The sequence below is a fragment of the Cervus elaphus genome, chromosome 19 (genome assembly GCF_910594005.1).
Source record: "Cervus elaphus chromosome 19, mCerEla1.1, whole genome shotgun sequence".
In the NCBI taxonomy this organism is placed as follows: Eukaryota; Metazoa; Chordata; class Mammalia; order Artiodactyla; family Cervidae; genus Cervus; species Cervus elaphus.
Genome location: NC_057833.1, coordinates 71,653,331 through 71,678,441, shown reverse-complemented (window position 1 = coordinate 71,678,441; position 25,111 = coordinate 71,653,331). Strand labels below are relative to the sequence as shown.

General features: G+C 44.4%; 2 protein-coding genes across 5 annotated transcripts in view; one reads left to right on the top strand and one right to left on the bottom strand.

The window, feature by feature from the left end:
• DIP2A (disco interacting protein 2 homolog A) overlaps window positions 1-2,706 on the top strand; it is a 106,987-nt gene extending 104,281 nt beyond the window's left edge. For all 4 annotated transcript variants that reach the window (XM_043874002.1, XM_043874000.1, XM_043874001.1 and 1 more), the window contains one exon: window positions 378-2,706. In XM_043874002.1, the coding sequence (XP_043729937.1) occupies window positions 378-630 (253 nt within the window). In that variant the 3' untranslated portion in view covers window positions 631-2,706. The remainder of the gene's footprint in view (window positions 1-377) is intronic.
• Window positions 2,707-17,619: 14,913 nt separating this feature from the next.
• S100B (S100 calcium binding protein B) lies at window positions 17,620-24,829 on the bottom strand. The gene is made up of 3 exons (XM_043874237.1): window positions 24,712-24,829; window positions 21,650-21,787; window positions 17,620-18,859 (listed from the first exon to the last, which is right to left on the bottom strand). The coding sequence occupies exons 2-3, from the start codon at window positions 21,785-21,787 to the stop codon at window positions 18,719-18,721; spliced, it is 279 nt and encodes a 92-aa protein (XP_043730172.1). The 5' UTR covers window positions 24,712-24,829; the 3' UTR covers window positions 17,620-18,718.
• Window positions 24,830-25,111: the final 282 nt, after the last annotated feature.

The following is a 25,111-nucleotide window of genomic DNA, read 5'->3' as shown; positions in this document are numbered from 1 at the left end:
TGCCTTCTGCTCTTCCCCAGTAGCCTGTTGGACTCCTTCCGACCTGGAGGGGCTCATCTTCTGGTGTCATATCTTTTTGCCTTTTCATACTGTCCCTAGGGTTCTCTAGGCAAGAAGGCTAAAGAGGGTTGGTCCTCCAGTGGACCATTTTTTGTCAGATTTGTCTTGATTCTCAGCGAGAACTTTAATTGGAATAGACATCCAATAAAACACACTTAGCCAAACCTTTGAATTGTAACTGACTTGAGCAGAGGATGACACCAGTGAACCTACTTCAGGATGTTTCGTGGCCTTTGTCTGACATCATTTCCTGTGTGTCCTTGGCCCCTGAAGCCAGTGCTCAGCCCCATGTGACACCGTTCGCCTTCTCCCTGCAGTGCCGTGTTCACCTGGACCAACCTGCTGGTGGTGGTGGTGGAGCTGGATGGGCTGGAGCAGGACGCGCTGGACCTGGTGGCCCTGGTGACGAACGTGGTGCTGGAGGAGCACCACCTGGTGGTGGGCGTGGTGGTCATCGTGGATCCGGGTGTCATCCCCATCAACTCCCGCGGGGAGAAGCAGCGCATGCACCTGCGCGATGGCTTCCTAGCCGACCAGCTGGACCCCATCTACGTGGCCTACAACATGTGAGCCTGCTCAGCCCCAACCAGCTGGACCCCATCTACATGGCCTACAACACATGAGCCCGCTCAGCCCCGACCAGCTGGACCCCATCTACGTGGCCTACAACACGTGAGCCCGCTCAGCCCCGACCAGCTGGACCCCATCTTCGTGGCCTACAACACATGAGCCTGCTCAGCCCCGACCAGCTGGACCCCACCTGCTTGATGGCTTCCTAGCCGACCAGCTGGATGCCGTCTACATGGCCTACAACACGTGAGTCCACTCAGCCCCGACCAGCTGGACCCCATCTATGTGGCCTACAACACGTGAGCTCACTCAGCCCCAGCCCAAAAGGGGCCTCGCGAGCCATCAGAGGGGCTGGGGTGCATCTGCAGCCCCTGGGGAGAGGACCCCAGGCTCCTGAGCACAGGGCCCCCCCATGCACTTACATACCCATCTCATTCTAGAAACCACTTCCTGAATTACTCAAAACCTTTTAATCTGGGACATTTACAGAAACATGAATGTCAGTATTGCAACAGATGGTGTGACTGGGGAAGAAGCCTGGTGAGGGACTGCAGGTGCTGTAGGTGTAGTCCTCTGCTGTATTATGAGTTTGCACTTTTTTTAGGCTAAAACTACAGTTCTTGATTTTAAAAATTCAACTCTTTATACCATTTCAAATGACAAGGTCATACTTAGAATTTATGCCAGAAGGAGTTTGAGGCCCAAGGACAGCTGCTTCAGTTCTGATTCACAGGGAAGAGCAAAATACAGAAAGACTGGTGGGCAGGGCAGGATCCTGGCCTGGCCCCCTTCCCCACCCCCGACCTGCCCTGGGCCCCAGACCAGGCTCATGCGTACACACTTCCTCTCTGAACATAGGTATGCTAGCTGCCTGCCTGTGTCGTCTCTAACCCTCGACAGGGTCCATCAGGTGAGCAGCTGTTTCAGAAAGATAAAGGAATGCTGAGTTTTAAACCTCTTCCTGAGTTTCTGACTTCTTGCTGTTCAGCTGAAGTGCTGATTTTCATGACCACAGTATAGGATCTTCTCGCTGTCCAAAAATGTACTGAGTTACTGTTTTTATTCCACATCAGTAAATGTGGACTCACCGGTGGGCTGAGGATTACACGTGCGGTGGTACAGCCCAGGACCCGGGAGAACTTTGCTGGCCACTGTCGCATCTTGAGTTGTGTGCCTGTAAAATTTGGCCAAATCATGTTCACTTGTTTTATTCGAACTCAGCTAAACTGAGTGATATAATATTATAGTAAATCTAAATCAGAGAACATGAAATCCTTTAGATACTTCTAGGAATTTGAAGTGAAGCTTGAATCTAAGACAGAGTATTTTTGTATCACTAATAAAAAATGTGTTATGAGTTGTCAGGGACTGTGGGTCAGAAGGTTTATGAATCACATGCTTCCTAGAAACAGCCAGGTTTTTCTGGAATTAGCCTGAATCAGTGCCTAGTAGTTGTTAATTCTTTACCATTTAAAATTCTCCACCAAAAAGGCCTGGCTGACTGGGCTGACTCTCACGTCTAACTCTTTCTTGGCTACAAGTAGCTTGTGCTCAGTAGCTCTTGGCATGCCCTGTGGTATGTAAGAACATACTGGAATTGAACAGTCCTCGTGTAATTATGTATATAACATGTGTAACTTATTGGTTGACATACAGAGGTTCTAGCAGTGGACTAATGGATATTCCTCATAACAGAATGGCCTGTAGGAGAGGAACCACCCAGCCCTTTATGTTGTCATTTTATAGCAACAGGCACTGTAAAATTTTTGTATTGAAAGGTAAGTGGCAGTAAGACATGTCTTGTAAATTAAGATTTTAAGAAGCATTAAAATGTTTTAAAATTACTCTCTGGGAATTCTGTATGTCAGAGAAAATTTTTATATCATTATGTTAATAAAAGTATGGACTGTTTGTAATTCTGCCATTTGAAATGTGTGAAAAGGTTTTTAAAATTACCCCAAATAGCAGGTATTTTATTATGCATTTTTCTTTGCTGAATATAGAAGCATTTATGCTGAAGCATAAAATCTACAAAGCACATTAAAGTATAAAGAATAAAATTTAAATCTCCCATAATCCTACCTCTCGTTAATGACAGTTTGTTAGTAGTTGATGTAAATCCTTGCAAGGTTTTATTTTTTTCTTTAAAAACACTTTTACAAAATTAGGTCAGTCATATAATTTTATAATCAGCTTTTGTACTTAATAAATTAGACTTTTAATCTGCTACATATGTTCTTCTACATGTTGTCACACAGCGGGTGGGGGCAGCCTGTCCTCACAGGCTCTGTCAGCATCCTTTCAGCCCCACTGCCATGAGCCTCCTCATGGGTGCACGTTCATATGCATGGCCTGCCTGGGGCTCAGCTCTGCTGGGGTGAAGCTGTGGGCACTCCATCCTTGGAAGGGCACAGGCAGAGTGGAGAGGCTGTTCCTGGAAACCTGAGAGCACTGGCAATAAAAAATGAGTCCGTCAGTCAAATAAGTACCTGTCTAGTGGTGCTGTATATGTTTTCTTGTGTTTGTGGTCATTTTACTTTCTCATTTGATGTGTTTTACTTGGCAGTTCTTATTGTGTGCAAGGGGTTTGTTTTTTTTTTTTAATTGATTTGTAGGACCCAGTTTATGTTAAGGATCAGAACCTCTGTATAATCCATACTTTTCCTACTGGGCCATTTGTATCTTGATTCTGTTTTTATTTTTAATTGAAGGATAATTGCTTTACAATATTGTGTTGTTTGTTTTTTAAATGTACTAATTATTTTGTGCAAACTAAGGTTACTTGTACTTAATTTCAGATTATGAGTATAGCTGACTTGTTTCAGAGAGATTGTCCCGGGATGGTCAGCTCAACCCTATGGGGGAATGACTTACCTCCTGTGTTTGCCTCTTCCTGCCAGAGTCTGCCAGAGTCAGACCCTCTCGCCAGGGCCTCTCCCTGAGAGCAAGTGTTGTTGGCGAGTCATGCACATGCTACTTGCTGGTGCAAAAAGAAGAGAGGAGCATTCTCTTTCTACCTGAGATCATGTTGCAAAAGTTTTAGGTCTTGAGTTAAAGAAGAAACACTTTCTCTAAACTGGATGCAGTAATGGTGTAATAACACCATGTATAGCATTTGTCCTCTTTCCTCTGATACTCATTTGGCTTTCCAGGTGGCACTAGTGGTAAAGAACATGCCTGTCAATGCAGGAGCCATAAGAGAAGTGGGTTTGATCCCTGGGTCAGGAAGATCTCCTGGAGTAGGAAATGGCAGCCCACTCCAGTATTCTTGCCTGGAAGATCCCATGGATAGAGGAGCCTGGCTGGCTACAGTCCATAGGTCGCAAAGAGTCGGACACAACTGAAATTACTTAGCACTTTTGATACTCAATTTCAGTAATAAAGAGTTCTTTTAAAAGATAACTATATGCAAAAACTTCAAAACCTCTTTATGTTTAAGAGCAATCGTCTTTAAACTGTCTGAGCAGGTAGCTGGACAGCCCTCCCCCCATGGGAAGTCTGAGAGCCTGCAGCCTCACCCAGGTGAGCTCAGTCCTTTCCTCACCTCAATTCCCCACCCTCCCCCTGCCCCGCCACTTCTCTGCATCCAGCGGTGCCCTTTGGGTTCAGTGTGAGAACCATTCCACATGAGTCATGAGATGTTTTGAGAGTATTTGCCAGGGCCATGTGAGGCAAGAAACTGAGGCATTAACCCTTAGTTTTAAGTGCCAGCTAAGTGAGGGCACCTTACTCCTCAGGCTCTCATATCTACTAAAGAGCCACATGTCATGAGTGTTCATTGCAGATGCCACAAGACTAGTGCCACAAGACAAAAGTTGAAAAAGGGCCACAAGGGGCCAGATGAAGCTTTGGGGAGGAGGGAGCACAGGTGTATTACCACCTATTGCCACTCCAGCAGCAGCGAGCTGGACCTCCAGGTGTGCAACCAGGTGCTGCAGCGACTCCCAGGGGAGCAGAGGATAAAGGCCGTCTGGAGGCTGTTGTGCTGCGATGGAGTGGGACACAAGTTCAGACACAGTGGTTAGCATTCACTTTACATTAGAAGGTAAAGAAAGAGTGTCAACTTCTGGCATGATGAGCTGAGAAACTCTGTGGACATGCTAGCCAGCAAAATGGGTGAAAATTTAATTTTAAGCTTTTGGAAATGGTCGTAAGAGCATATACAACAAATGAAGAAACATCTAAATGTGACAAGTAATAAAAACAAGTCTGTTGTTTGAACCAAGACTGTTCCTTCCCTCCCACCTGTCAGCTGAGCCAAGCAGAAAATCTACTGCACACAGGTGGACCCAGGGACACAGGCTTCTGTCCCACTGGTTATCTGTTGGTACAGATATGTTCTGGGTGAGAACAGATGAGAGATAACATGCTCTGTTCTTCTCTAGTGGATGGAGCCTCCACCTTGAGCAAATGATTCTAACCATATAGGGCGCCAGGTGCTGTTCCAGATCATGAGATGGGAGGGACATAGTGCTTCTAACTATACAGGGTGCCGGGTGCCCTTCCAGTTCATGAGATGGGGAAGAGACACTGGGAAGACCTCAGGCTAATGACCCCTGCTCCACTGAGCATTTAGCTCCTGAAGCCGGGGACTCACCCAGATAGACGGGAGCCACTGTTCTCACTCCAGGGCCCAAAACCCTGCTCAGAGATCTTCCTGCTGGGAGAAGCAAGCTGTAAAACAGGTAACTCCTCACCTCTTGTTAAAGAGCAGACTTTCTTTGCACCAGAGCATGGGGGAGGTCAGTCAGAAGGGCACTCTTGAAAGCAGTACAAGTGTGGTGAAAGGCAGTTAGGAGGAGGTTCATAGAGTCAATGAAGACACAGACTGAATTACAGGCCAGCTAGTTAGCAGGAGAACCAGGGGATGAGACAGCGAGGAAGAGCCCTCCTGAGAACAAACTTCAAACTCTGACCTTGGGAACTCTCTCTTCTGTAAATCCTGAATTAGGTCATTAGGCTATAGAGCAGCTTATGCCCCCAGAGCATTGCTGACAACAGTAGAGCAATCAGCTGGGAATGGATGGAGCTTCAGAGCTGAGTGTGGTCAGGGAAAGAGAGTGGAGGTCGCTGCAATACTGCTGTCACTTCAGGATGATTTCAAGAAGCAACAGTTATAACTGGACATGGAAAAACGAACTGGTTCCAAACTGGGAAAGGAGTACGTCAAGGCAGTATATTGTCACTCTGCTTATTTTCCTTATATGCAGAGTACATCATGTGAAATGCTGGGCTGGATGAAGCACAGACTGGAATCAAGACTTCCAGGAGAAATATCAATAAACTCAGATATGCAGATGACACCACCTTTATGGCAGAAAGTGAAGAGGAACTAAAAAGCCTCTTGATGAAAGTGAAAGAGGAGAGCAAAAAAGCTGGCCTAAAATTCAACATTCAACAAAACTAAGATCATGGCATCCAGTCTCATCAGTTTCGTTCAGTCACTCAGTTGTGTCCGACTCTTTGTGACCCCATGAAGTGCAGCATGCCAGGCCTCCCTGTCCATCAACCTACTCCCAGAGTCCACCCAAACCCCTGCCCATTGAGTCAGTGATGCCATCCAACCATCTCATCCTCTGTTGTCCCCTTCTCCTCCTGCCCTTGATCATTCCCAGCATCAGGGTCTTTTCAAATGAGTCAGCTCTTGCATCGGGTGGCCCAAATATTGGAGTTGCAGCTTCAAAATCAGTCCTACCAATGAACACCCAGGACTGATCTCCTTTAGGATGGACTGCTTGGATCTCCTTGCAGTCCAAGGGACTCTCAAGAGTCTTCTCCAACACCACAGTTCTAAAGCGTCAATTCTTCAGCGCTCAGCTTTCTTCACAGTCCAACTCTCACATCCATACATGCCCACTGGAAAAACCATAGCTTTGACTAGACAGACCTTTGTGGACAAAGTAATGTGTCTGCTTTTTAATATGCTGTCTAGGTTGGTCGTAACTTGCCTTCCAAGGAGTAAGCGTCTTTATTTCATGGCTGCAATCACCATCTGCAGTGATTTTGGAGCCCAGAAAAATAAAGTCAGCCACTGCTTCCAATGTTTCCCCGTCTATTTGCCATGAAGTGATGGGACCAGATGCCATGATCTTAGTTTTCTGAATGTTGAGCTTTAAGCCAACTTTTTCACTCTCCTCTTTCACTTTCATCAAAAGACTTTTCAGTTCTTCTTCACTTTCTGCTATAAGGGTGGTGTCATCTGCATATCTGAGGTTATTGATATTTCTCCCGGCAACTTGATTCCAGTTTGTGCTTCATCCAGCCCAGTGTTTGTCATGAGGTACTCTGCATATAAGTTAAATAAGCAGGGTGACAATATACAGCCTTGACGTACTCCTTTTCCTATTTGGAACCAGTCTGTTGTTCCATGTCCAGTTCTGACTTTTGCTTTCTGACTTGCATACAGGTTTCTCAAGAGGCAGGTCAGGTGGTCTGGTATTCCCATCTCTTTCAGAATTTTCCGCAGTTTGTTGTGATCCACACAGTCAAAGGCTATGGCATAGTCAAGTCCCATCACTTCATGGCAAATAGATGGGGAAGCAATGGAAACAGTGACAGACTATTTTCTTGGGCTCCAAAATCATTGCAGATGGTGACTGCAGCTATGAAATTAAAAGACGCTTGCTCCTTGGAAGAAAAGCTATGACCAGCCTAGACAGTGTATTAAGAAGCAGAGACATTACTTTGCCAACAAAGGTCTGTCTATTCAGCTATGGTTTTTTCCAGTAGTCATGAATGGATGTGAGAGTTGTACCATAAAGAAGGTTGAGCATCGAAAAATTGATGCTTTTGAACTGTGGTGGTCACTCACCACAACTACAGAAAGCCCATGAGCAGAAATGAAGACCCAGCGCAGCCAAAAATAAATCTTTAAGAAGGATGATTAGAGGTCAAAAAAGTCAAGTAAATAAATAGATATGAGACACACAGAAAACAAAAAGTGAAATGCCAGAGGTAAATCCAACTATATCAATAATAACAGTAAATGTGAATGGGTTAAACAATTCATTCAAAAGGCAGATTTTTTTCAGACTCTATGTGTGTATATGCATTACCCTACTATATGCTATTAAAAAGGCATGTTCTAGATTCGACGATACAAATAGATGGAAAGTAAAAGACTGGAAAAATATATTTCATGCAAATAACATATTTCTTGTATCACAAAGCCATAGTGGCTTTACTAATTTTAGGTAAAATACACTTTAAAACAAAATCAATAGAAAAAAATAAAAAGGGACATTTCATGATGATGACAGAATCCACCCATTAGAAAGATTAGTGATTATAAATATGTGTGCACCTCACAAAAGAGCACTGACATATACAGAGCAAAAGCTGATGGAAAAGAAAGGATGATAGTTGGGACATCAATACACCATTTTCTACAATGGATAGAATAACCAGGCAGAACTTCAACAAGAAAATGGAGGAGTTGGACAGCACTGTAAACCAACCGGACCTAACAGACATTATAAAACACTCCACCCAAGAAGAGCAGGATGCAGGGTCCTCCCGAGTGCTCACAGAACAGTCTCCAAGCTAGATTGTATGTCAGGCAATAGAGCAAACCTCAGTAAATTCTAAAAAGATATGAATTACTCATGTATAAAAGATATGAAGCATCAATTCAGTATTCTTGTCTTGAGAACCCCATGAACTGTATGAAAAGGCAAAAAGGTAGGACATTGAAAGATGAACTTCCCAGGTTGGTAGGTGCCCAATATACTACTGGAGATCAGTAGAGAAATAACTCCAGAAAGAATGAAGGGATGGAGCCAAAGCAAAAACAACACCCAATTGTGGATGTGACTGGTGATAGAGGCAAGATTCGACTGTCAAGGGTAATATTGCATAGGAACCTGGAATGTTAGGTCCATGAATCAAGGCAAATTGGAAGTGGTTAAACAGAAGATGGCAATAGTGAATGTCAACATTCTAGGAATCAGCAAACTAGAATGGACTGGAATGGGTGAATTTAACTCAGATGATCATTATATCTCCTACTGTGGGCAGGAATCCCTTAGAAGAAATGGAGTAGCCATCATGGTCAACAAAAGAGTCCAAAATGCAGTACTTGGATGCAATCTGAAAAACAACAGAATGATCTCTCTCTATTTCCAAGGCAAACCATTCAATATCACGGTAATCCAAGTCTATGCCCAGACCAGTAACGCTGAAGAAAGCTGACGTTGAATGGTACTATGAAGACCTACAAGACCTTTTAGAATTAACACCCAAAAAAGATGTCCTTTTCATTATAGGGGACTGGAATGCAAAAGTAGGAAGTCAAGAAACACCTGGAGTGACAGGCAAATTTGGTCTTGGAGTACAGAAAGAAGGAGGACAAAGGCTAATAGAGTTTTGACAAGAGAATGCACTGGTCATAGCAAATACCCTCTTCCAGCAACACAGGAGAAGACTCTACAAATGGACATCACCAGATGGCCAACACTGACGTCAGACTGATTATATTCTTTGCAGCCAAAGATGGAGGAGCTCTATACAGTCAGCAAAAACAAGCAGACTGTGGCTCAGATCATGAACTCCTTATTGCCAAATTCAGACTTAAATTGAAGAAAGTGGAGAAAACCACTAGACCATTCAGGTATGACCTAAATCAAATCCCTTATGATTATGCAGTGGAAGTGAGAAATAGATTTAAGGGACTAGATCTGATAGACAGAGAGCCTGATGAACTATGGACGGAGGTTCGTGACATTGTACAGGAGACAGGGATCAAGACCATCCGCATGAAAAATGCAAAAAAGTAAAATGGCTGCCTGAGAGGGCCTTACAAATAGCTGTGAAAAGAAGAGAAGTGAAAATCAAAGGAGAAAAGGAAAGATATACCCATCTGAATACAGAGTTCCAAAGAATAGCCAGGAGAGATAAGAAAGCCTTCCTAAGTGATCAGTGCAAAGAAATAGAGGAAAACAATAGAATGGGAAAGACTAGAGATCTCTTCAAGAAAATTAGAGATACCAAAGGAACATTTCATGCAAAGATGGGCTCAATAAAGCACAGAAATGGTATGGACCTAACAGAAGCAGAAGATATTAAGAAGAGGTGGCAAGAATACACAAGAACTGTACAAAAAAGATCTTCTTGACCCAGATAATCACAATGGTGTGATCACTCACCTAGAGCCAGACATCCTGGAATGTGAAGTCAAGGGGGCCTTAGGAAGCATCACTATGAACAAAGCTAGTGGAGGTGATGGAATTCCAGTTGAGCTATTTCAAATCCTAAAAGATGATGCTGTGAAAGTGCTGCACTCAATATGTCAGCAAATTTGGAAAACTCAGCAGTGGCCACGGGACTGGAAAAGGTCAGTTTTCATTCCAACCCCTGAGAAAGGCAATGCCAAAGAATGCTCAAACCACCGCATGATTGCACTCATCTCACATGCTAGAAAAGTAATACTTAAAATTCTCCAAGTCAGGCTTCAGCAATACATGAACCTTGAACTTCCAGATATTCAAGCTGGTTTTAGACAAGGCAGCAGAACCAGAGAACAAATTGCCAACATCAGCTGGATCATTGAAAGAGCAAGAAAATTCCAGAAAAACATCTATTTTGGCTTTATTGACTATGCCAAAGACTTTGACTGTGTGGATCATAACAAACTGTGGAAAATTCTGAAAGTGATGGGAATACCAGACCACCTGACCTGCCTCTTGAGAAACCTGTATGCAGGTCAAGAAGCAACAGTTAGAACTGGACATGGAACAACAGACTGGTTCCAAATAGAAAAAGGAGTACATCAAGGCTGTACATTGTCACCCTGCTTATTTAACTTATATGCAGAGTACATCATGACAAACGCTGGGCTGGATGAAGCACAAGCTGGGATCAAGTTGCCAGGAGAAATATCAGTAACCTCAGATGTGCAGATGACACCACCCTTAAGGGAGAAAGTGAAGAAGAACTAAAGAGCCTCTTGATGAAAGTGAAAGAGGAGAGTGAAAAAGTTGGCTTAAAGCTCAACATTCAGAAAACTAAGATCATGGCATCTGGTCTCATCACTTCATGGCAAATAGATGGGGAAACAGTGGCTGCCTTTATTTTTCTGGGCTCTGAAATCACTGCAGATGGTGATTGCAGCCATGAAATAAAAAGTCGTTTACTCCTTGGAAGAAAAGTATGACCAACCTAGACAGCATATTAAAAAGCAGAGACATTACTTGCAAAGGTCTGTTAGTCACGCTATGGTTTTTCCAGTAGTCATGCATTGATGTGAGAGTTGGACTGTAAAGAAAGCTGAGTGCCAAAGATTTGATGCTTTTGAACTGTGGTGTTGGAGAAGATTCTTGAGAGTCCTTTGGACTACAAGGAGATCCTACCAGTCCATCCTAAAGGAAATCAGTCCTGGGTGTTCATTCGAAAGACTGATTTTGAAGCTGAAACTCCAATCCTTTGGCCACCTGATGTGAAGAACTGACATTTGAAGAGACCCTGACGTTGGGAAAGATTGAAGGCAGGAGAAGGAGGAGAAGGGGACGACAGAGGATGAGATTGTTGCGTGGTATCACCAACTCAATGGACATGAGTTTGAGTAAATTCTGGGAGTTGGTGATGGACTGGGAGGCCTGGCATGCTGCAGTCCATGGGGTCGCAAAGAGTCAGACACCACTGAGTGACTGAACTGAAGAATTGGGAATATAAGTTTAGACTTGGAAAGAGGAGAATAGAATCGGTAGGAGAGATTCTAGAGAAGTCTGAGTATCTCCTTGTAGCCCTGAGATCTTTCTCAGTAAGATTTATTAAGTGCCTGCACACAAGGCCACTTCCACTTTGGATAACAAATAAGTTTGTGCCCAGTGGGAGATGAAGTCACACAGCCCCTTCCCCATAACTCTGGCAGCCTGTTATTGCTTTTCAGCGCAGCGTGTGCGAGTTAACCTGCCTGCACCGGGCCACTGAGACCGGCTCTGGTAAGGATGCGGGTGTGATTGGGGTCTCAGGGCTGCAGGGAGGTACTCAGACTTCTCTAGAATCTCTCCTACTCATTCTATTCTCCCCTACCAAGTCTGAACTCCTGCTCCTATCTCTTGCTGGTGCTGCTGCTGCTAAGTCACTTCAGTCGTGTCCAACTCTGTGTGACCCCATAGACGGCAGCCCACCAGGCTTCCCCGTCCCTGGGATTCTCCATGCAAGAACACTGGAGTGGGTGCTCCTATCTCTTACATTACCCCATTTCAATATCTTCTTTGTATTGGTTTTATAAAAAATTCTTATGGTATGATTACATTGTGGTTTTACTACATCAACTTTTAAAATTTCTTTATCTTCGTTTTCTAGTCTGTTAGTAATTTCCCTTTTACTGAATTCTTCTTTTCTCTTAAAATTTCTTCCTTGGCTTCTTTGGTCATTTCTATTTCTCTTCTTTAATTTTTGTTCACTTTCCAAAAAAATCTCTTCTATGTAATTAAGATAATCATGTATGTTTGATTATAGATCAAAATATGTCATGTATTGATTAGGTAAACTTTTTTACCCTTTTTCTTTTGTTATTTTTTTCTTTGTCCTTTACATTTTAAGAGTGTATCTTAACCCCTATCCTATTTTTATTTCTGGTCTCTTTTCTTGGTGGCATTTTCTCTTCAACTTTCATGCATTTGTTTTTTAGAGTTTTTGTTTCTTTTACTTAAAAGAATCATGTATCCAATGATTTTTCCTACCAATTGATTTTTCAAGTCATTTCCTTCATTCTTCCATTTATCTACTTCTGCAATGTGTATATCACTCTTTTTTCTTTCTGCTACTAATTACAGTATTTCTACTGTTTCCATGATCTTCTCCACCATCATCTGTTTTCAGAAGAGTATTTGTTGTCCTTTTGTTTCTGTTTCCCTTGTCCTTTGGTTTATACTGAATTCTATTATCTCTTAACCTAAATAAATTTTTCATATCCTAATACATCTGTATACCAGAATTTGCAGTCATGTTTGTGGCAGAAGCCTGGTGTGCTGCAGTCCATGGGGTCTCAAAGAATCAGATACAACTGAGCAAGTGAGCTGTATTGAATCCCCACAGTGCCTCCAGTCCACCCCCACAACCCTCCCCTGTATGCCCCTCTTTATGTCCCTCCCATGGCCCATCCTTCCAACCTTCCCCTTTATATACCTGCCATGGCCCCACCTCTCCTCTTTATTCCCTCCATTTATGTCCCTCCCCATCAGTTCAGTTCAGTCGCTCAGTCGTGTCTGACTCTTTGCAACCCCATGAATCGCAGCATGCCAGGCCTCCCTGTCCATCACCAACTCCCGGATTTTACTCAAACTTATGCCCATCGAGTCGGTGATGCCATCTCATCCTCTGTCGTCCCCTTCTCCTCCTGCCCCCAATCCCTCCCAGCATCAGGGTCTTTTCCAATGAGTCAGCTCTTCACATGAGGTGGCCAAAGTACTGGAGTTTCAGCTTCAGCATCAGTCCGTCCAGTGAACACCCAGGACAGATCTCCTTTAGGATGGACTGGTTGGATCTCCTTGCAGTCCAAGGGACTCTCAAGAGTCTTCTCCAACACCACAGTTCAAGAGCATCAATTTTTTGGCTCTCAGCTTTCTTCACAGTCCAGCTCTCACATCCATATATGACCACTGGAAAAACCATAGCCTTGACCAGATGGACCTTTGTTGGCAAAGTAATGTCTCTGCTTTTCAATATGCTATCTAGGTTGGTCATAACTTTCCTTCCAAGGAGTAAGCTTCTTTTAATTTCATGGCTGCAGTCACCATCTGCAGTGATTTTGAAGCCCCCCAAAATAAAGTCTGACACTGTTTCCACTGTCTCCCCATCTATTTGCCATGAGGTGATGGGACCAGATGCCATGATCTTAGTTTTCTGAATGTTGAGCTTTAAGCCAACTTTTTCACTCTCCTCTTTCACTTTCATCAAAAGACTTTTCAGTTCCTCTTCACTCTCTGCCATAAGGGTGGTGTCATCTGCATATCTGAGGTTATTGATATTACTCCTGGCAATCTTGATTTCAGCTTGTGCTTCTTCCAGCCCAGTGTTTCTCATGATGTACTCTGCATATAAGTTAAATAAGCAGGGTGACAATATACAGCCTTGACATACTCCTTTTCCTATTTGGAACCAGTCTGTTGTTCCATGTCCAGTTCTGACTTTTGCTTTCTGACTTGCATACAGGTTTCTCAAGAGGCAGGTCAGGTGGTCTGGTATTCCCATCTCTTTCAGAATTTTCCACAGTTTATTGTGATCCACACAGTCAAAGGCTTTGGCATAGTCAATAAAGCAGAAATAGATGTTTCTCTGGAACTCTCTTGCTTTTTTGATGATCCAGTGGATATTGGCAATCTGATCTCTGGTTCCTCGGCCTTTTCTAAAACCAGCTTGAACATCTGGAAGTTCTTGGTTCATGTCAAGTTCTCTGTTTTATGTGCCTCCCATGGCCAGACTCCTCCCCTTTATTCCCCTCCCTTTTATGTCCTCTTCATGGCCCTGCCCTTTTATGTCCCTCCCATGGACCCACCTCTCCCCTTTATTTGCTCCTTTTATGTCTGTCCTCATGGCCCTGCTCTTTTATGTCCCTCCCATGGCCCCACCCCTCCACAGTTCAGTTCAGTCACTCAGTCCCATTCTTTGTGACCCCATGGACTGCAGCACTGGAGAAGGGAATGGCAAACCATTCCGTATTCTTGCATTGAGAACGCCATGAACAGTACTGAAAAGGTAAAAAGATATGACACTGAAAGATGAACTCCCCAGGCCGGTAGGTGCCCCATATGCTACTGGAGAACTGTGGAGAAATAACTCCAAAAAAAAAAAAAAAAAACCATGAAGAGATGGAGCCAAGGTAAAAACAACACCCAGTTGTGGGTGTGACTGGTGATGGAAATAAAGTCCAATGCTGTAAAGAGCAATATTGCATAGGAACCTGGAATGTTAGGTCCATGAATCATGGTAAACTGTAAGTGGTCAAACAGGAGATGGCAAGAGTGAACATTAACATTTTAGGAATCAGTGAACTAAAATGGACAGGAAAGGGTGAATTTAATTCAGATGACCAGTACATCTACTACTGTGGGCAAGAATCCCTTAGAAGAAATGCAATAGCCCTCATAGTCAACAAAAGAGTCCAAATTCAGTACTTGGGTACAATCTCAAAAATGACAGAATGATCTCAGTTTATCTCTAAGGCAAGCCATTCAGTGTCACAGTAATCAAGGTCTATGCCCCAACCACTAATGCCAAAGAAGCTGAAGTTGAAGGGTTCTATGATGACATACAAGACCTTCTAGAACTAACATGAAAAAAAGGTGTCCTTTTCATCACAGGGGACTGGAATGCAAAACTAGGAAGTCAGTAACAAACCTACCTGGAGTAACAGTGAAGTTTGGGCTTTGAGTACAAAATGAAGCAGGGCAAAGTGTAACAGAGTTTCGCCAAGAGAACGCACTGAACATAGCAAACACCCTCTTCCAACAACACAAGAGACAACTCTACACATGGACATCATCAGATGGTCACTACCGAAATCAGGTTGATTATATTCTTTGCAGCCAAAGATGGAGAAACTCTATACAGTCAGCAAAAACAAGACCTGGAGCTGACTGTGGCTCAGATCATGAACTCCTTGTTGCAAAATTCATCCTTAAATTGAAGAAAGTAGGGAAAACCACTTGACCATTTGGGTATGACCTAAATCAATTCCCTTATGATTACACAGTGGAAGTGACAAATAGATTGAAGGGATTAGATCTGATAGAGTGCCTGAAGAACTCTGGAGGTTTGTAACATTGTACAGAAGGCAGTGATCAAAACCATCCCCAAGAAAAAGGCTATGCCTGTCTGAGCGTCACTTGGAAAAAAAAAAAAAACCATCCCCAAGAAAAAGAAATGCAAAAAGGCAAAATGTTTGAGGAGGACTTACAAATAGTTGAGGAAAGAAGAGAACCTAAAAGCAATGGGGAAAAGAAAGGATAAACCCATCTGCATGCAGAGTTCCAAAGGATAGCAAGGAGAGATAAGAAAGCCTTCCTAAGTGATCAGTGCAAAGAAATAGAGGAAAACAATAGAATGGGAAATTCAAGAAAATTAAGATACTCAAGAAAATTATAGATACCAAGGGCACATTTCGTGCAAACATGAGCACAATAAAGGGCAGAAATGGTATGGACCTAACAGAAGCAGAAGATATTAAGAAGAGGTGGCAAGAATACACAGAAGAACTATACAAAAAAGATCTTCACGACCCAGATAATCATGATGGTGTGATCACTCACCTAGAGCCAGACCTCCTGGAATGTGAAGTCAAGTGGGCCTTAGGAAGCATCACTACAAACAAAGCTAGTGGAGGTGATGGAATTCCAGCTGAGCTATTTCAAATCCTAAAAGATGATGCTGTGAAAGTGCTGCACCAAATATACCAGCAAATTTGGAAAAGTCAGCAGTGGCCACAGAAACTGGAAAAGGTCAATTTTCTTTCCAATCCCTAAGAAAGGCAATGCCAAAGAATGTTCAAACTACCACACAACTGCACTCATCTCACCCACTAGCAAAGTAATGCTCAAAACTCTCCAAGCTAGGCTTCAACAGTATGTGAACTGAGAACTTCCAGATGTACAAGTTGGATTTAGAAAAGGCAGAGGAACCAGAGATCAAATTGCCAACATCTGCTGGATCATCAAAAAAGCAAGGGAATTCCAGAAAAACATCTCCTTCTGCTTTATTGCCTATGCCAAAGCCTTTGACTGTGTGGACCACAACAAACTGTGGAAAATTCTGAAAGAGATGGGAATACCAGACTACCTGATCTGCTGCCTGAGAAATCTGTATGCAAATCAAGAAGCAACAGTTAGAACTGGACATGGAACAATAGACTGGTTCCAAATAGGAAAAGGAGTATGTCAAGGCTGTATATTGTCACCCTGCTTATTTAACTTATATGCAGAGTACATCATGAGAAACACCGGGCTGGATGAAGCACAAGCTGAAATCAAGATTGCTGGGAGAAATATCAATAAACTCAGATATGCTGATGATACAACCCTTATGTCAGAAAGCAAATAGGAACTAAAGAGCCTCTTGATGAAAGAGGAGAGTGAAAAAGCTGGCTTAAAGCTCAACATTCAGAACTCAGGTCATGGCATCCAATTGCATCACTTCATTGCAAATAGATGGGGAAACAATCGAAACACTGAGAGACTTTATTTTCTTGGGCTCCAAAATCACTGCGGGTGGTGACTGCAGCCATGAAATTAAGACACTTGTTCCTTGGGAAAAAAGCTATGACCAACCTAGACAGCATATTACAAAGCAGAGACACTACTTTGCCAACAAAGGTCTGTGTAGTCAAAGCTATGGTTTTTCCTGTAGTCATGTATGGATGTAAAAGTTGGACCATAAAGAAATCTGAGAGCCAAAGAATTGATGCTTTTGAACTATAGTGTTGGAGAAGACTTTTGAGAGTCCCTTGGACTGAAAGAAGATCAAACCAGTCAATTTCTAAAGGAAATCAGTCCTGAATATCTATTGGAAGGACTGATGCTGAAATTATAATACTTTGGCCACCTGATGTGAAGAACTGACTCATTAGGAAAGACCCTATGCTGGGAAAGATAGAAAGAGCAGGGGACGACAGAGAATGAGACGGTTGGATGGCATCACTGACTTGGTGGACATGAGTTTGAGCAAGCTCTGGGAGTTTTGGTGGTGGATAGGAAGCCTGGTGTACTGCAGTCCATGGGGTCGCAAAGAGTCAGACATGCCTGAGCAACTGAACTGAACTGAAAAGACAGCCTTCCCCTTTATGTCTCTCCAATGGACCCACCCCTCCAAACCCCTCTCTTTTTGTCCCTCCTCATGTTCCTGCCCTGTCATGCCCTCTCTTCCCCACCTAAGCTTCAACCCTGGCCTGGGGGGTGCCGTATCTGCAGCCCTGATGAAGACAGGCTGCGTGGACTCCACTCCTTTTTCCAGTTTTGCAAGAATACAGCTTTTATTTCATGCTTAACCACCAAGTAGATTTGTGACAGTGCTTTTTATTTAATGCAGTTACAAGCAATCAATTAGTTTATGATTTCCAAATTTGTGTCCTTAAAAAAAGCATAACAGAAAAAGGATGGATAAGCATAATACTTAATTTGAATTTTCCTGGGAGGGATTCTCAATATTTGTAACTTGATTTTTTTTCAAAATGGTGGCAAAAAAGCATAATGGTCGTAAAATTCCCTGGCTTCACCAACAGCAGAAAGCAGACCCTGTCTGCACAGAGATCAAGAATGACCTTCACCGCACATCAGACACGTCCGTCATAACCTTCATTCTACAGACAGAACAGGAGGTGCAGGTGCTTGGGTATGGCCGTCTCCAGGGGCAGAGCTGTGACCAGCCCTGCCCCCTGCTCCCCTGCCCCAAATCCCAGAGATCCAGCAAAGTGTGGTCCTGTCGGGAGAGTCCCACTGAATGCAGAAGTCTGATTCTCAGTTCTTATTACAGTTATAATGTCAGCATTTGTCATCTTATGAGATAGATTTTCCATTTAGAACTGTTAGCTTAACTGCATACGCAAACATGACCGCTCACCTGCTGGGAAGGGCTCTAAATGTGACCATGCTCTTTGGTAGGTGGGACAGACTGTCAGGCCACCCAGCCACATCAGGTTTCATTTGCTCCAGTGATGAGAAGATTTAATGACGGGCAACATTTTCAAAGGATGGTGGACAAAGCTCTGTGTTTTTAAATGTGGCAGCATGTGGAACCCACAATGCTCCAGTCCTTTTTGGTAGTCAGTCTGTTTTTTCTAGGTGAGGGGTCTCCACAGCTTGGACAGCTAGCACAGCACATGCTTTATGACTGAGAAATGACTTTCCTAAGTTATAGTTACCAAGAGTCCCTGGGACCAGAAAGCTAACACTATGCCTAGTAATGCAGAAGTAAGGCTGGGGGCACTAAAAGTGGTCCTTGGAAAGAGGTTTCAATTGTTCCCTCACGAAGCAAATCAAGTTTCCTAATTAGCTACAACACAGAAAGCTCAGCTCCTACGGCCCTGCAAGCCCTGCCTGTGTTCCCCTGGTCAAACTTCGTCTCTGCTGCAAACAGCTCCGTTGCTTTCTCTTCCTTATTCCTGTGTGAAGAACTCGTGACAGGCAGCGGTGATCATGGCAATGAAGGCCATAAATTCCTGGAAGTCACATTCGCCGTCCCCATCACTGTCCAGTGTCTCCATGACTTTGTCCACAGCCTCCTGCTCTTTGATTTCCTGAAAGAGAGAAGACAGGTTGTCCAGTTTGCTTCTAAATGAACATTAGGGCCACAAAGACATGATCTTGGCTGGCTTTAATAATTTTGTATTAGAAACAACCGAACAGCTTCCCTGGTGGCTCAGTGGTAAAGAATCCGCCTGCGAATGCCAGAGACGTGGGTTCGATCCCTGATCTAGGGGGACCCCACATGCCTCAGAGCAACTAAGGCCCTGCACCACAACTACTGGGCCTGGGCTCTAGAGCCCACGCACCACAGTACCCATGTCCTAAGCCCACGTGCCCTACAGCCTGTGCTCCACAACGGGAGAAGCCACGGCAATGAGAAACCCCGGCTTACGGCAACTAGAGAGTAGTAGCCCTGTGAAGCAAAGACTCAGCACAGCCACACACACACACACACACACACACACACACACACACAATTAATTTAGAAACAACCTAAGACATGAAATGCAAAATTCCAGAAAGGTTTTCTCCAGTGACCAGGAGGCTGTTGGTTGGCAGAGGTCACTAGGGGTCTGAGCCTTCTCTCCCACTTTCCTTTAGGTGCAGTGGGGTTCTGGCTACTAAAAGACTGAATGGAACAGCCAGGATCTGAAAAACTACAGGCTGTTTGTGCTTAAAAAAAAAAAAAAAAAGGAAGAGTATAGTCTAGATCAGCCTGAGTGCATTATATGCAAATGCCTTGAAAGCAAAAATGAACTTTTGGCCCCTGTAAGTTTTTCATTGTTTCTACGTGTGGAAGGCCCTATAGTGAAGGCTTCCAGTGGATTTTTGAAAGTAGTTTTTGGCTGAAATAACTCAGGAACATGCCATAAATTTATTAACTTCTTGTGTTTTTTGGCACTTGAGTTGCTTTCGAGGTGTCTGGGGCTCTCTTGACATTATGCCCAACATGGAGTCAAATGAGTGGTGAAACAGAAGGACAGACAGTGCAGGAAAGATGTGCACACGTGCTGAAGAGAAGCATAACACTGCTGACTCTTTGGAACACCCAGTCCTCAGGGCAGGAGCGCTTGGCCTGAAGAAGTCGAGTATAACGCACAATGGCTGCCTCAGACATAAACATGTAAAAGACTGAGGTTCTCAAGAGGGGTTGGGTGCCACCTATAAAAATCTGCTAAAAGATTAATTTCAATTACAGGAAAGATTTGCCTCCAAACAGAAACTACTTCATAAAAACTGGGCCAATGATGTTCATGATACCTTGATATACTTACCATGATTTACTTTTATTTTATAAACTGTGTTTCCCACATGCTAAGCTTTTTCTATGTTTTAAATAAATAATTAATGACAGTAGCTACATTTGTTGAGCTGCACTTGATAAGCATTGTCTCATTTCAACAATTCTTTTCACAGAAGGATCTAGGACCTTCTGATTCTTAGGTAAGGTGGTGGGAAACAAGATAAGTAAAAGTGTGAGCAGTCCGTTACCACTCTGAGAACTTGGGTGCCTGAGAAAACCAGCTTCAAAATCAGACTAGGGAATCCCCTCTGAAGTCTGCAGGCCACTTCCTCTGATGGTGGTGCCATTTGCAGCCATGGAGTGTTTGGGTGGGGAGAGCCTGCACGCTCGGGGCACAGAGCCTGGGGCTCCTCCTGCACCAAGGTCCAGCCTGCCCAGGAGGACAGCTCCCACCACCATGTGGGCTGGGCTCACATGTCTTCCCAAGAATTAGCTCCTGGTCAGACATGAGTGCACTGGGGCATTGTATGGCCATTTCCTCTGGGTGCAAGATCACTTCAGTAACCTTGCTTCTGGGCACCAAGGGAATATTAGGTACCAGGTGGACTGCAGTTCCTTGCCTTGAATACACAATACGGATACAGCAGAGATGACGTGTGGCTGAGCCAAGGGCAGTGAAGGTTGTGAGTGGGGAAGTGAGTCCTCAGCGGAGCATCTGGACACACGTCCACCAGAAGGGGAGCTGCCAGGGCAGGGGGGAGCTCATCAGATGTCCTCACGCAGCTTCCTAAGTTCCCTCCAGGGCACCTCACCCCACGGGGCCCCCTGCAAGGCCCCAGGGCCTCTCATGAGCAGCTTGTGGCCTCTTGGTGATGAGCCAGGTCCTGGGGCCTGCATCTCTCCAAGCATCAACTGTGCTGAGAGCTCAGTAACACCTGGCATCTTCTCACTGTGGTGGATCTAACCATGTAGAGAAAGCCGAAACAGTCCTCTTCCCAAGAACAAAAGCTTATTTTTAGCAGTCTTCTTGTATATTCAATGTGTGATAAGTCATGGTATATTTTCCATCCCATTTTGTCATTGTTATTGTTGTACGTTCTCAGTCGCTACAGTCGTGTCTGACTCTTTGCGACCCCGTGGGCTATAGCCCGCCAGGGTCCTCTGTTCATGGGATTCTCCAGGCAAGAATACTGGAGTGGGTTGCCCTGCCCTCCTCCAAAGGATCTTCCTGACCCTGGGACTGAACCTGCATCTACTGCAGCACCTGCACTGCAGCCAGATTCTTTACCACTGAGCCAAAGGGGAAGCCACCCTATTGCTGTACATCCTTAGGTTTTCCCAAGAACCTGTACTCTTGTGTTTGAGACAGCAGTTTTTCCTGGATGCTCTTACTGTAGACAAAATGAAAAGTGTGGGGCCTACCTAAGCCAGCCTCTGTAGTGAAGGCTCACTTGTGAAACACATTTTCAGAAACAACAGAGGTGTCCTGACACCAACCTGGAGCCATGTTCAGGGCAGCTCAGAAGAGAAAAGGGACAGATGGTCTTACAAGAGGACAGGAGAGCAGGTTACTTTAGTTTTAGAAAGCAAGACTCACCTCTAAAAAATGGGTAAGTTCATTGTTGATGAGCTCCTTGAGTTCTGATTTCTTCAGCTTGCGCTTGTCCCCTTCCTTCCCGGAATATTGATGGAAGACTTCGATGAGGGCCATCATGGCCTTCTCTAACTCAGACATCTGGGGCCCACAAAGAAAGATGCTTTGTAGAACAGAGCAGTTGTTACCTACACAGACCTTACCATCGGGGGCAAGTGGCTTTGGCTCACCTCCCCTTTTGGGCTTACAGGGTGTGACTTTTCATCACCCCTTGAACCCGCTCCCCACCACCCCTCACTTCTCTATCTTCTCTTACCAAGCCCTCTGGCTTCTGGTTGCATTTGGGGGAAACTTCAACCAAAATACAGAGGAAGAGAAATGAGGCGGCTGGGGATTGAGTCTTCCCTCATCCCTGGGAGACTCCCCACCCCTGGGAGACTCCCCACCCTGTCCTGGAAGGACTGCAAGATGAGGTGACAGTGCAGGGGAGCAAGTTTTTGAATTAATTACAATGAATAGGAGCCAAATAAGGATACAGAAGTCAATAGTATTCCTATGTTCTGTCAATAAGCAATTAGAAAATGTGGCAGAAAAGTCCTGTTTCACAGCAGCACACACATATTTCTAAGCATAAGTTTAGCAAGAAAAGTGTAGGTCCTTCCAAAAACTACTGAGGTCATAAAATGTAGGAACTTACTTTCTTTCAAATGGATATATAAATTTAACTCATTTTTAACAAAAATGTTTCTGATTTTTTTTGGGGGGGGGGGTGGCGAGGAACATGACCAAAAAACAGCTAGAAAATTCAACTGAAAAAAATAAATATGGTAGAATTGCCACAATTTTTTTTGAAAAAGAAGATCAAGGAAAGGTACCTTGAATTTGAAGGTATTATACAATCATCTGATGAAGTTATTGTAGGGGAGCAAGACTTGCCACCCCAAAATCTCTCTTTGGGACGCAGATTATTTTTATCTGAAAACAATCAAGGCCCCCAGGACTCAGGAAGAAATTCTGACCCTCCCCTTAGCTGCCTGAATCGGAATTTAGATGGAGGGCCTATTACAGGAATGGAGCAACCGCCAGAGAGAGAGGTCAGCAAGGAATGTGGGCCAGGGTTGAGGGAGGGCGGGGCGGGGGGTGGGGGTGGGCAGGAAACCCTGGGACACCCGAGTCCACTCTGTGTCCCATCACCTCCGCTGGTGCAGCAAACACTGGTTCACCATCTCTGTGTGAACTGCTTTCCTCCCCCCTGAAGCCCCAAACCACTGATCCCAACATCCTCCCTTGTCTTGAACTGACGATGGTATTGAAGGTGGGCATTTTGGTGAGTGAGAATTTTTCTGGGTCTCTCCTATGTATATATGTTTTTAAACTTTGCTTTGAATTTCTCCTGTTTACCTGTCCCACGTTTATTTAATTCTTAGACCAGTGAGAAGAATTTAGAAGGGTAGAGGAAAATGTCTTCCTTCCCAATACCAGCTCTGATGCCAGAACAAATGTGGGCAGAGGCTGGACCACCTCCAGGCACTTTATATTCTTGGCGGCGCTGCCTCCAACAGAACAGCGCCTTTTCTCTGCATTTATCAAGGTAGGAAGCTTTTGTCTCCCCCCACAACATGTACCTTATACCACACAGTCTGCAAGCCAAGGAAACAGCTGTTCAACCCTGGGAAACAGGCAGTTTACAAAGGACAGCTTGTCAACTGTTTCACAAAACGGAAGGACGCTCAGCCAAAGAAATTTGCCAGCTTTTGGCCTTGAGTTCTAATCATTAAAGAATCTTTGCAGTGTCATAGTTAAAAATAAAGAATTATGTCTAATTTGTGAAAAGCCATTCCTGTATCGAAATCATTTATATTTAAAAAAATCAATTGGAATATAAGATTTAAATTCTTATTTATTTCTGACTTTCAAAGGAAAAGGATTGAAGATTTTTGCCTTGGCCTGATCTTTGCTATACTTACCCTATGAACAATCAGTATGCTTTGTTTTGCTCTAAAGTCCCTAAAAATATCACATGTAGACATAACAGTTCAGATGGATTAAATCTTTAACATTTCATACTTTCTTAGACTTTGCATTCGAGTTCTCAATTATTAATTTGTTTAAAAAAGTAAACAAAAAACTCAAGAAACTTTTGCATGGTCCTTATGCTTCTCAAGCTTCATGATGACTGGGAAAGATGAGGCTAAAATATCTGTTGTGTGAAGTATGACTAGTGGCATTTTTTTAAAGGAAAGGCATAAAATATATATCCCATATGTGAAAAAGCCATAAAATGTGATCTTCTTCATTAAACACACTACAAATTAATTTTTACAAGTTTTTCCTGTTACAGTCTTCCCAACTGGTGGTTAAAAGTTGTTTAAGAGAACTGGAAATCAAATATCCAGTTCCCCTTTCGCTTCATTCCGTGATTATTCTACATTAATCTTTTATTCAGAAAACAGGAGAACTGCTGGGCGTTAGCTCCTCAGAGGGTCACATCACAGGAGATGTGGGAATCCCTCTAGGCAAGAGCCCCACCTCCCCAAGAAACCTGAGGAAGGTTAAACCTACCACAGACTTCAATTTCTTTGGCTCAGTTGTAATTTAATTGCAAAGACCTCCTCACTCGCGCTGACCTGGGGGAGGGCGTCCGAAGACGCCGGCTCCGAGCTCAGGGCGGCTGTTCCCCCCTCCGCGGAGGACGCAAACCCTCTTCAAAGAATTAAGGAACAGGCCGATTTGCAGCAACACTGAGCCGCAGACCCGACGTTTCCCCGACTGTAGTGATGAATCACCGAGAGAAAGTGATTAATCTGTAGGATGAATCTCGCTGCCTGGAGTTGAAGCAGCTGTGTCCGCAAGGCAGTGGGAGAGTTATACTTCTGAAATGCTGCCAGAATCCTATGGACAGAGGAGCCTGGCAGGCTACAGTCCACTGGGTTGCAATAGTCGGACACGGCTTAGCGACTAAACCACCACTCTAAAGGGGTTTTTTAACTACCACCCAGATCCCAAGCCCACCCTCCGGGTCTTGCCCCCCAAACACCAGAGTAGGTTCCCCTGAGTGTCCTCACGTCAGTGGTCCTTGGCTGTCGCTCCAGTCACCTCTGGCTTCGGCGTCCTGAATGCCGGGACTAGGGCAGAAAGAGCCTCTTATCCTCTCGCGGGGGGGCGTGACCGGCAACCCCCGAGAGCCCGGCAGCCAATGGGAACCGAGGGCGGGGCGCTGGCGGGGGCGGGGGCGGGGCCTGCGTCTCCCTCTCCTGGCTCCGGAGCCCGCGGGGGCTGGACACACAGGGCCCCATTGACGGCCACCCGGGACTAGCTCGGGGAGCCAGGCCCGCACTCGGGCCAAGCAAGAAAAAGGCCTGTAGGGCAGAAAGTGGGGAGTCAGCTTTTTGTTCTGGTTTTAAATTTATACTTGAATATTGATGTTCCTCTAAAGGAGGCTGGTGGTGGGTAGAGGAATGGGAC

What these genes read in the sequence shown, in the direction of transcription:
- S100B (XM_043874237.1), bottom strand. Translation starts at nt 21,787, where the DNA reads ATGTCTGAGTTAGAGAAGGCCATGATGGCCCTCATCGAAGTCTTCCAT. An exon ending in AACTTACCCATTTTTTAGAG is followed by an intron (nt 18,860 to 21,649) that starts GTGAGTCTTGCT and finishes TCTCTCTTTCAG; the next exon opens with GAAATCAAAGAGCAGGAGGC.